The sequence below is a fragment of the Hylobates moloch genome, unplaced genomic scaffold, assembly GCF_009828535.3.
Source record: "Hylobates moloch isolate HMO894 unplaced genomic scaffold, HMol_V3 SCAFFOLD_14, whole genome shotgun sequence".
NCBI classification, from domain to species: Eukaryota; Metazoa; Chordata; class Mammalia; order Primates; family Hylobatidae; genus Hylobates; species Hylobates moloch.
This window is the reverse complement of record NW_026652289.1, coordinates 69,363,672-69,376,322: the sequence shown is the minus strand read 5'-3', so window position 1 is coordinate 69,376,322 and position 12,651 is coordinate 69,363,672. Positions and strand designations below refer to the sequence as shown.

The following is a 12,651-nucleotide window of genomic DNA, read 5'->3' as shown; positions in this document are numbered from 1 at the left end:
AAAAAAAAAAAAAAAAAACAAAAATGCTGAAAAATATGCTGTTTTAGGATCCAAACCAATGGAGTAAAATTACAAAGAACCATAAGTTCCAGTTAATCGTTACTTTTTGGGTTGTGGGGTGATCGCAGAGTACACTTGGGTCTTTTAAGGTCCTGGCAGTGTTCCACATCTTAAGCTGGCAGGGATTCATGGTTGCGTACTTACAGTACAAGTTAGCTTCCACGCTGGCTTTCACTTAACAGTGCGGAGATCAGTGGTCCAGAGGAGACAGGGAGCACTCACAACTCAGTGTGGTTTTTCCAAGGCTCCAGTCCTTGTCCCTTCCCAGTCACCTGGGACAGGGAGAGAGTCCAGGGCAGAAGCTTTGTTTTTAAAGATATGACTGGAAAGGCTTGCTTATGACTTTTATGCATCATGAGGCTACATCTCGCTGCAAGGGATCCTGGGAAATGTGGTCTCTGACTAGGCAGCCATGCACCCAGTTGACATTTGAGGGCTTCTTAATAAGGAAGAAGAAGAGAACAGATATTGCAGGACAAGTGGTAGCTCTACTACAATGGGTGTTCATGTTATCATTATTTAAGTCATATGTCTACATCACATACATTCTTCTGTATTTTATTACATATTATAATAAAACTGGAAAGAAGTAATTAAGAGGGAGGTAGCATGTATGGACAGTTATAAGGAATTTGGGAAGGGAGAGGAATGGAAGGATGGGAGGGTTTTATTTTTTTCTTTCAATTTTTCTTTTGATTTACATTAGAAAATATCCATAGAGGGCAAGGGCAATTTGGGGAATGTTAGAGAGAAAGGGAGCCAGGTTCTAGTCCCAAGAGATAAAAGGGACTAGGAGGAAGAGCCTGGGGAAAAAGGGGACCCTAGAAGAGGAGATGAGAGACACTGTGTCCTCTAAGCCAGGAGTATCATGGACCCTCGGAACTGCAGGGGTCTGCGGCTGGCCCAGCTCTGTGTCTCTGTGTCACCTCAGTGCCTGTGCCGCCTACTCCTCGTGGTAGGAAGCACCATCAGATGGTTTATCTGTTGTATTCTCCTGCCTTACCAGCTTCCCAAGTTAGTGCTAAGTGCAATTCTAAGAAAAGGTAAATATGTAATTCTGATTGAGCCTAGTTTGATGCTGGCATATATACCAGAAATATGATAGTTGGAAAATGATATTGTATGATGTCATTAAAAAAAATTCTTAGAACCAGAAATACCATTTGACTCAGCAATCCCATTACTGGGCATATACCTAAAGGAATATACATCATTCAGTTATAAAGAAACATGCATATGTATGTTCACTGCAGCACTATTCACAATAGCAAAGACATGGAATCAACCGAAATGTCCATCAATGATAGACTAGATAAAGAAAATATGGTACTTATATACCATGGAATACTATGCAACCATAAAAAGGAATGAGAGCATACCCTTTGCAGGGACATGGATGGAGGTGGAAGCCATTATCCTCAGCAAAGTAACGCAGAAACAGAAAACCAAACGCCGCATGTTCTTACTTATAAGTGGGAGCTGAACAATGAGAATATGTGGACACAGGGAGGGTCCTGGGGGCTTGGGGGGTCAAGGGAGAGCATCAGGAAAAATAGCTAATAGATGCAGAGCTTGATACCTAGGTGATGGGTTGACAGATGCAGCAAACCACCATGGCACATGTTTACCTGTGTAACAAATCTGTATATCCCGAACATGTACCCTGGAACTTAAAATAAAAAAATAAAAATAAAAAAACTGTTTTACATCTAACTTGCAATTTTTTTTCTTTTTTTCTTTTTTTTTTTTTTAGATTTAAAGGTACAGTTGAGGAACTTAGTAACCAGATATTATCTGCACGGAGTTGGTTGCAACAGGAACAAGAACGGATAGAAAAAGAGCTTTTACAGAAAATTGATCAGCTTTCCTTGATTGTTAAGGAAAACAGTGTAGGTATTGATGTTTAGCAATAATTTAGTAAAGTTATTCAGTGGGGGCCTACACTGTTTGAATAATAATACCTAGTAATTTATCACTGATTTATTTGGCACCACCTAAAGCTGTTCAATTGTTTCGTGCCTTAAAATCCATTTCCATAGTTCATATTGATTCTTTGTATTCTTCATAAAGAGATAGAACACTCTGACTTGTTTTGGTTAACAAAGACTAAGTAGAAAATTTCAGTACTTTCAGTTAAGATGAACTTAAGCTAAAACCTTAATGATCCAAATTGTTCATCTGCGTTTCTACATAAAACTAAGAATCACCAACTTCATTCTTGTTTGTTTTAATTTCTTGATCTGATCTTGCTTTTTTGCCTGGTGTTGAATAGATTTCTGTCTCCAGGTCACGCCATTCTACTGTAGCTACACGTGAGATACCACAGTGCAACATATAAACAGAATCCACCATTTTTTTTCCCCATTTTCCTTCTCCTTCATCCCAGTCTCTCACAGAGCTAAGGTTTGTAGAACTGCTCAAAAATGATATCAAGAAAGTCTTGTGCTGGGCACTGTGGCTCACTCCTGTAATCCCAACACTTTGGGAGGCTGAGGCGGGAGGATCGCTTGAGCCCGGGAGTTCGAGACCAGCCTGGGAAATATGGTGAAACCCCATGTCTACAAAAAACACAAAAATTAGCTGAGCATGGTGACACACGCTTGTAGTCCCAGCTACTCAGGAGGCTGAGCCTGAATCCAGCTTGAGCCCAGGAAGGTCAAGACTGCAGTGAGCTATGACTGCATGCCACACTCCAGCCTGGGTGACAGAGTGAGACTCTATCTCAAAAAAAAAAAAAAAGTCTCGCATATGTAGTATTCAAAATTGTTATGCTTCCAAACCAGTACCTGGCAAGCAAATTTTCACTGGTTTTAATTATTTAGCATGACATCTCCGTCTCCCTTCCCTTTTCTTGCACTGTTTCCTCTTGTTGGATATTGATGATTGAGCTGAAATGACTGGTGCAGTACATCTCTGACTCTGCTCTCTCCAGATGTGGAGCTGTTGAATTGCAGACTCTGCATTGAGCACCGTCAAGAGAGGAGTATCATGCCATAACTCACTTACAGCTTGGAGTTTGCAGTCTTGGCCTCCAAGCTCACTGGCAGACACACATTCCGATAAAAGCCAAGCATGTGGAAAGGAAAAAGGAAAGGAAAGACTTAATTTTCATATCTGATTTTATATATATTTAAAATATTAAATAAGTTCTTTTAAGTATTTCCCCATATTTCCATCACATCTACTAATTGGCTTACTTGGATTTATACTAATACATTTGTACTAGTAATTCTTGGTCTTTGGATCACTGTTTATACATGGATTGGTTTAATAGCTAAGAGTAAACCCCAGGATAATGGTGGCTTTCATGAAATAGAAACTTATTTTTTATTTTGCATAACGGAAGTCTGGGTATAGGAAATGCAGGACTGGTGTGATAGCTTCTCAGTCCTCAGTGACCCAGGATCCTTCCAGTTTAACTTTTTGCCAATCCTACAGTGATCCATATCTTCATAATTCAATATAGCTGCTAGAGCTCCAGCCATTCTGGCTGAATTCCAGAAAGAGAAGGAAGAAGTAAGGATATACATCAGCTGTCTTTTAACTTTTCCTGGAAGCTGCCATATACACTTGTACTTACATCTCATTGAATGTAGTGGTGTTTTTTTGTTTTTTTTTTTTTTGAGACAGAGTCTCACTCTGTTACCCAGGCTGGAGTGGAATGGCGAGATCTTGGCTCACTGCAACCTCGCCACCCCAGTTCAAGCGATTCTCCTGCCTCAGCCTCCTATGTAGCTGGGATTACAGGCATCTACCACCGTCCCTGGCTAATTTTTGTATTTTTAATAAAGACAGGGTTTCACCATGTTGGCCAGGCTTGTCTCGAACTCCTGACCTCAAGTGATCTGCCTGCCTTGGCCTCCCAAAGTGCTGGAATTACAGGCGTGAGCCACCGCATCCAGCCTGAAAATGCAGTCTTTATTTTGAATGACCTTGTACCCAGCCGAAAATCATGGATCTGTTAAGGAAGAAAGGGAGAATGGATATTATGGTGGGCAACAAGCAGCTGTTGCGAATCTGTTTCTTGCAGATTGTTGTTAAAGGATATTATGGCTGATGTGAATGCAATGCAGATTTCTTTTTGGAGTGATTAAGTGCAGTTCTTATCATGGATCTCAGGGAGCCAGTGAAAGGGATATGGAGAAGAAGCTCAGCCAGATGTCAGCCAGACTTGACAAAATAGAAGAGGGTCAAAAGAAGACTTTCGATGGTCAGAGAACAAGGCAAGAAGAGGAGAAGATGCATGGGCGAATCACCAAGCTGGAGTTACAGATGAACCAGAACATCAAGGAAATGAAAGCAGACGTTAATGCTGGTAGGCCAAAACCAAAACAGCTCACGTGCTTTATTTTCTGTTTGTTCTAAAACCTATTAATTAGTATCCCCTGCAACTATCTATGAACCCGGCTAATGGTAATAACCGTGAAATATCCTTAGTTGATTTTCTGAGTAGCTGTGCTGTATTTTCTAAGTAGCTGCAGTGCTGTTTGAATTTCAGCTACATAAAGAGCCACCATGAGTGACAGGCAAACAAAACTGAAATTGCTTAGCCTGCAAATGAGGTACATTTTCTTTAGCACCATCGGCCAATTCTTTTCTGTTCATAGCCAAGGTTAACATGTCTCAGAAGGAAGCACATATCTTTGAGGGGGTCTTGAGGGCTTATTTTATAGTGCTGGCAGTACAGTACCACCCTGGCAATGAATGATTGTCCTCTACTGGCAGGTCAGCAGGGCCCATTAATTCACACTTGCTTAGAGGAGAACGTTAGCGCTGATTTCAAGTTCTGAGTGCTGTCATATATGGGAGGGATTAGATTTACGCTCTGAACTCAGGAATACAGAACTGTGACCACTAAGTGGAAGGTACCTGAAGGCAGGTTTTAACTCAGTATGAGGCAGAAGTACCTTAAAGTTAATGAGTCCTAAAAGACTGACGGCTTTGGGAACTAGAGAGTTCTTTGTTATGGAAAATATTCAAGTAGAGGCTGGTTGATTGTGGTCAGGAAGAAGATGTTCCTGTAGTGTGAGAAGTGGAACTAAATTCTCTCCTAGCTTCTTCCAATTGTATGATTCCATGAATTTTCTTCTGTGAAATTGTTCTGTTTTGGCTACATGGAAATAAAAGTGCTAGTTATCCCAAGAATAATTTTGTTATTACCACCAAATGTTTATTATTCTATTTATAGGAGCTACAATTAAATATATGAATTGGAGAACTTGGAAAGATAAAAATGATTTTCTTTCTTAGTCTTTGGACTATTAAAATATGGTATTTGAATATTTCATCGATGTTTAACTTCGCATCATTCCCTGAAGGAATGTATTGTTATCTACTTAACATACCATTGAGGAGGTTAATATTTAGCACCTAATATGAAAAGCATCTGAGCCTTTTTAAAAATAAAGCCATTTTCTTTATTACAAAGACAAGATATTTCTGTTTTGTTTTGTTTTGCTTTGTTTGTTTTGGAGACAGAATCTTGCTCTGTTGCCAGCCTGGAGTGCAGTGGCGTGATCTCGGCTCACTGCAACCTCTGCCTCCAGGGTTCAAGTGATTCTCCTGCCTCAGCCTCCTGAGTAACTGGGATTACAGGCACCCGCCATCATGCCCAGCTAATTTTTTTTTTTTTTGTATTTTTAATAGAGACAAGGTTTCACCATGTTGGCCAGGCTGGTCTTGAACTCCTGACCTCAAATGATCCTCCTGGCTCGGCCTGCTGATGTGCTGGGATTACAGGCAAGAGCCACCAGGCCTAGCCTCATGATGCCTTTTTACTCCTTTATTATTTCCATTATTTTGGAAATTAAAAAAAAAAACCGACAGAATGAGACAGGGGCTCACTCTGTTGCCTAGGCTGGAGTGACGTGGTGTGATCATAGCTCACTGCAATCTCCTGGGCTCAAGTGAACCCCCTGCCTCGACCTCCTGAGCAGCTAGGACTATGGGCATGTGCCACCATGCCCAGCTCAGGTTTTTATTTAAAAAAATTTTTTTAGAGATGGGGCCTCAGTATGTTGCAATATCATTGACTGTAGTCCTCATGCTGTACATTAGATGTCTGGTCTTGTTCATTCTCCATATCAGCAATTTGTATCTTTTGACCTGCATCTCCCCATTTCCTCCTCTTCTGCCCCACCTTTGGCAACCACCGTTTTATTCTCTGTCTTTATGTTTTCGACTTTCTTTCTTTTCTTTTTTTTTAGACAGAATTTTGCTTTGTCGCCCAGGCTAGAGTGCAGTGGCTCAATCTCGGCTCACTGCGACCTATTCTTCCCAAATTCAAGTGATTCTCATACATCAGCCTCGCGAGTAGCTGGGATTGTAGATGTGCACCACCAGGCCCAGCTAATTATTGTATTTTTAGTAGAGATGGAGTTTCACGGCGTTGGCCAGGCTGGTCTCGAACTGCAGACCTCAAGTAATCCACCTGACTCAGCCTTCCCTTCCTCCTCCTTCCCTCCCTTCCTCCCTTCCTTCCTTCCTCCCTCCTTCTTTCTTTTGTCTTTTCTTTTCTTTTTTCTTTCTCTTTCTTTTTCTTTCTTTCTTTTCTTTCTTTTTCTTTTCTTTCTCTTTCTTTTTCTTTCTTTGTCTTTCCTTTCTTTCTTTCTTTTTCTTTCTTTCTCTTTCTTTTCTTTCTCCTTTCCCTTCCCTTCCCTTCCCCTCCCTTCCCTTCCCCTCCCTTCCCTTCCTTCCTTCCTTCCTTCCTTCCTTCCTTTCTTCCTTCCTTCCTTCCTTTCTTCCTTCCTTTTCTTTTTTTAGATTCCACATATGAGATCATGCAGTATTTTTCTTTCTGTATCTGTCTTATTTTACTTAGCATAATGTCCTCCATTTTTATCCATTTATGACAAATGGCAGGCTCTCCTTTTATGTAAAGCTGAATAATATTCATCATATGTATATAGGCACAATTTCTTTATTCACTAATTTTTTGATGGACACACTTCAGTTGTTTCCATATCTTGGCTATTGTAAATAATGGTGCAGTGAACAGGGGAGTGCAGATATCTTTATGAGGCAGTAATTTAATTTCCTTTGGGAATATACCCAGTAGTGAGATCGCTGAGTCGTATGGTAGTTCTATTTTAAATTTCTTTAGTAACCTCTATACCAAGCTTGTCCAACCCACATCCCGCAGCCCACATGCGACCCAGGATGGCTTTGAATGCAGCCCAACCCAAATTCGTAAACTTTCTTAAAACATTATGAGATTTGTTTGTGATTTTTTTTAAAATCACTCATCAGCTATCATTAGTGTTAGTGTATTTGTATTACCCAAGACAATTCTTTCAGTGTGGCCCAAGGAAGCCGAAAGTCTGGATATCCCTGCCCTATACTGTTTTCCACTATGGCTGCCCCATTCTGCATTCCCACCAACAGTGTACAAGTGTTCCCATTTCTTCACACCCTCACCAATGCTTGTACTCTTTTGTCTTTTTGATAATAGCCATCCTAACAGGTGTGAGGTGATAACTCATTGTGGTTTTAATTTGTATTTTTCCTATAATTAGTGATGTTGGCTCTTCAGGTTCTAATCCAGAATTACACATCGTATTTAGTTGTCATGTTTCTTTATTTATTCTCTATTAATCTGGATCAGTTTCTCAGTGATGTTGACATTTTTAAAGAATACCAGCCAGCCAGCATTTTGTAGACTATCCCTAGTTTAGATTTGTTTGCTTCACTTTTTTTTTTTTGAGACGGAGTCTTGCGCTGTTGCCCAGGCTGGAGTGCAGTAGCACGATCTCGGCTCACTGCAACGTCCGCTTCTTGGGTTCAAGCGATTCTCCCTGCCTCAGCCTCCCGAGCAGCTGGGACTACAGGCGTGCACCACCAGATCCAGCTAATTTTTGTATTTTTAGTAGAGACAGGGTTTCACCATGTTGGCCAGGCTGGCTCGAACTCCTGACCTCAGGTGATCCACCCGCCTCGGCCTCCCAAAGTGCTGGGATTACTGGCATGAGCCACCGTACCAGGCCTGTTTGCTTCATCTTGATATAATTTAGGTTGTGTATTTTGGTATTCTTTAAAAATGTCAAGAAGTGATATTGTGCCCTGCTCAGGGTATCTTTTCAGGAGTTACATGATGTTGTTTCTCCCAGTATTGGTGACGTGAGCTTTGATCACTTGGTTAAAGTGGTATATGACAGTCTTCTCCATTGTAATAGTTCCTTTTTCCTTTTTGTAATTAAAAAGTAATCTCTAGGGAGAAACTAGAAACTCACCTGTTCCCCATCAAACTTTCATCCCAGAGGTTTTAGCATCTATTAATAATTTTTGCCTGAATCAACCATTACTAGAGACTATAGAATTTGATACAGCATTTAAAAAAAATGTTAACTCTTGTGAAATTTACCTCTCCTTCAAGGGTTTACAGCCGTCTATGAAAGCATAGGATCCCTCAGGCAAGTTCTCGAGGCCAAGATGAAGCTGGACAGGGACCAGCTACAGAAGCAAATCCAGCTGATGCAGAAGCCAGAGACCCCCATGTGAAGGGAGCTGGGACAAGGTCCTAAAAGACAGTTTTGCCAGTGGGGCTAGGAGCCAGATACCTCTGTAGCCAGGCCGTCGCTGCATTCAGGATTGTTCCATCCATGGCGTGCATGTGCCAAGAATGTGTTTTTATGGGTCTAAATGTTTACCTTGAGTCTTGAAAATACTCTTTTGTTAAAAGTGTGAAATACAGTTTTTACCAGTTTATTTCACTACTCTAAATTCAATGGAAATCCCCCGCCTTGGATTTTGAAAGGCTTTTATCTCCTTCATTTTACGAATGGAAAGACGACAATTTTTCTTCAATGCTTGATGCACTAATGAAGACTGTTTACTATTTTGAAAAATGTCATGGTGATTTTTTTTTAATTAAGAAACTAATGAATCATCACAGGAATGTGTTGCTCCTCACCCTAAATTAAGAGAATGTCCCAGTAGATTAGACTTCAACCTTTGAGTCCAATTTGGATTTTATTATTGTTGTCTATGCATTTCTTATATTGGTTATCTTCTTGTAAATCTTCTGTCTTTTGTAAGGGGAAAGGATTTAACATTTAGAATAAACCCCACCATTTATGTAATGGAAATAGTTTAAAAATTGCTAACTGCCATGTGGATTGCAAATTAAATGGAAACTTATTTAGATAATGTAAGGCTCAATATCTGCGTTGACCACCTAGATATTACAGGTTTTAATATTTAAAACTATTTTTGAATTATCCACAACCTGTATAGTGATAGCCATATATTTAATAATGGAATGGTGGTTAACAGTCTGTTTACTGCACAATTAATTGTTCACTAATCAAATAGAATGTGATAATTTTTCAGACTTTCTGATCTCTCTGTTTCCAAAATTGGCACAAAGTGCTAGGGTTTATATACACTTATCGTAACTGTATTTTTGTGCCTTGGTTTTATCATGTCAATGCACTGTACTCTGTAAAAGTTTTGCAGACAAAATAGAAAGTATGATAATCTGTCAGAAGTATGATGTAAAAGTGGAATCCTCTGTATTTTTTAAATGTTCTAAAAATTTTATCACTGTTAAGGTATTAATCATTCAGTATTACTAATGGAATAGAAATTCATACTTTTGTATGGACAGCAATTCAAATCGATATTGCATTTATAGCACTGTAAGAAACTTTCATCTTGAGCAACTTTGTAGATGATGGATGTGTTATTTTCAATCGCCATATTTGATCAGTCATTGAAAATTGGCCCCAGTGCTGTTTGTTCATCTCTGTATGTAAAAACTGACAGTGAGACACAACGTTCTGAACTGTGAGGGTGCCCCAGGAAAAAGAAAAACAGGAATACTTTAACAATTAAAAAGAAAAAAATGTTTTTTGTTTGCCAAGGACTCAGGAAAATAAAAAGCATTTTCTATTTTTAGGATAAATCACAAATGAAGTATCTAACTGGCTATTACTGTTTACCCATATAAAATATGCTGCTAAAGTACATATTTTGCTGTCAATGGCTTGACAATTTTTTTTTTCAAATTTGGACATGAGAGGTTATATAGGGACTATATTATCCAACACGTATTTTCTTATTTTGCCACAAATTTCCACTTAACAAATAAAAAAAGGCGAATGCTGTTTTGCAATCAGAAAGTGAATTTCTTTTGTGGTAGCGTACACATGGTTCATGTGGTTCTCCACGTTTAAGCACAAACCACAGCACGGGAAGCCACGCCTCCTCCAGAATCTCTGTCCTCTGGGGTCTTTGAGGAGAAGGAATCAGAACATCGACACCTGGGAAGAGGGAGGCGGGGAGCACCAGCTGGACTCTGGCCAAGGAGTGATGTAAGCAGGTGACACTTGGCTGTCAGCTGAGCTTCTCAGGTGCTTCTGACATTGCCAGCCCCTTGAGATGAGCCACTGCAGGCGTGCTCACCTTGGCTACATGTTGAAATCATCCTGGAGGAGTTGGGAAAGCTACTGATGCCCCGCTGTGCCTCCTAGACCGATTAAGTCAGAACCTCTGGGAGGTGGGTCGCAGGCATCAGTGCGTGCCCGAGGCCTCTGCGTGTTTGGGTGTGCAGCCGAGGTGGTGAGCTGTCAAGCCACAATGCAGGTCTCTTCTCACCAAAGCTCGAATGAGAATCAGCTTCCATGTTCTTTCCTTTATCAGAAATTTGCAATAAAAAGAAAAATAAAATTTTCAAATAAATGTGGTGTATGATTTTTAAATTGAAAAGTCTTTTAGTGTAGAGCTGAAGACTTAATTAGGTAAAATGCCATAGGAAATATTTCTGTTTGCTCTCTGTGGAAACGCTTTGATGGTTGAAATAAAGTGCTCAAGTCCTGGCAGCTCCTCTGAGGACTGGAATGTCATTGGGAGCTGCTGGTCCGTGGGCTTCGGGGCTGTAGGGCCTTCTCTGCAGCCTTCTTGTCTCTAGCAGTTCTCGGGCGTGTGCTGTGTGCCTGTGCTGTGTCCCTTGTGTGTGTCAACTCTTTTCATTTTAACTAGTTGAGTTCAATACCATTTCCCCATTTTACAGATGAGAAAACAGTCACCTAAAGGTTAAGCAACTTGCCCCAAATCCTATAGCTAATAAATAGGAGCCATGATTCAAGCCAGGCAGCCTACTTCCGCACTCCGGGAGCATTACCAGCACACTGCACTACCTCCGAAGACATATTTTGGCTTCCCACATAAGTGACTTGCTAGGCCACCGACATCAGCCATATCTATATGAGCTTGGCCTCCTGCCATATGACTACCCTTGCTTTTTAATGCCCCGATTCCAAATACGTAATGAAGCAATCTAATTAGCTTGTCAAACGTCTTCCCCTGGCTGTATCAATGGAGGCACCAGAGGTGGGGGGAGTTGGTGCCACAGGACTTGTAGGATCACAGGCATTTCATCCCCTGCACTTGGGCTGTCCTAGGTCGTGGGCCCTGGCTCTGCACATTGGGAGATGGATTGTGTTAGGGGAGTATAGAGCAGAACAGAGAAGATGGCTCCATTCAAGTTGCGATTATCCCACTAGGCTTTTAGGGGGAAAAAGAATCACAAAGCATCTTGATATTAGTCCCCTGCCCTGCCACACAGCCCTCTTGACAGGTTGTTTACAACACGGCAGCTTGCTTCCACCAGTACGAGTGAGAGAGAGGGTGAATGGGAAGGAAGCTAGTCTTTTGTAACCTAATCTCAGAAGTGACAAGCCACCACTTCCACTAGTCTCTTCATGAAAAGCAAGTCCAGCGCACACACAGCGGGAGGGGATCACACAAGGGGCTGAACACCTGGGGATGGGGTCACTGGGAGACATTTTACCGACTTCCTGCTCCAGCCAGAATCTGGACTCTCAGTCAGGTAGGCCTGCAGTGCAGTGTCTACTCTATAAAAGGATACTGCCGAGGTCCTTTAGCTGTGGATTTATAAGGATGACAAAATAACTTTTCGAGATGAACTGAACCAAAAATGGCCCAAGATGAATTGACAATTTCCAATAGTCATGTGAGGGAGCTTAGAAGTGGATCTCCCTACACAAAAGAAGTGAAAGTGGGGAATCAGGTATGTGTACACCTGGGCGTGGTGGCTCACGCCTGTAATCCCAACGCTTTGGGAGGCAGAGGTGGGCGGATCACCTGAGGTCAGGAGTTCGAGACTAGCCTGGCCAACATGGTGAAACCCCCATCTCTACAAAAAATACAAAAATTAGCCGGGTGTGGTGGCATATGCCTGTAATCCCAGCTACTCGGGAGGCTGAGGCAGGAGAATTGCCTGAACCTGGGAAGCAGAGGTTGCAGTGAGCCGAGATCACGCCACTGCACTCCAGCCTGGGCGGCAGAGTAAGAGTCTATCCCCCCCCCCCAAAAAAAAAAAAGAAGTGAAAACTCTCAGGCTCCACCAAGATCTACTGAATCAGAGGCTCTGAGACGGACGCACCAAATTGCTTCAAGTCCTGCAGGTGATTCTAATGTAAAATCTGAGGCCTGCTACACTAATAAGTAGCCACTAATTACGTGGAATTTTTTTTTAACAGTCAAGAGGTCCTTAATTTTTTTGGCACCTATTATGCCATAAATTCATAGGGAAGAGGTTCCAGCAGCTCAGGCTCCCTTCTGTTGGTTCAC

The 12,651-nt window shown here is 41.4% G+C and overlaps 1 protein-coding gene across 1 annotated transcript; it reads left to right on the top strand.

Annotated features, from left to right (window-relative positions):
• Positions 1-928: 928 nt before the first annotated feature.
• Positions 929-10,870, top strand: FAM81A (family with sequence similarity 81 member A). The gene is made up of 4 exons (XM_032174289.2): positions 929-1,074; positions 1,814-1,949; positions 4,180-4,375; positions 8,432-10,870. Exons 1-4 carry the CDS (start codon positions 929-931, stop codon positions 8,554-8,556), a joined length of 603 nt encoding a protein of 200 aa, XP_032030180.1. The 3' UTR covers positions 8,557-10,870.
• Positions 10,871-12,651: the final 1,781 nt, after the last annotated feature.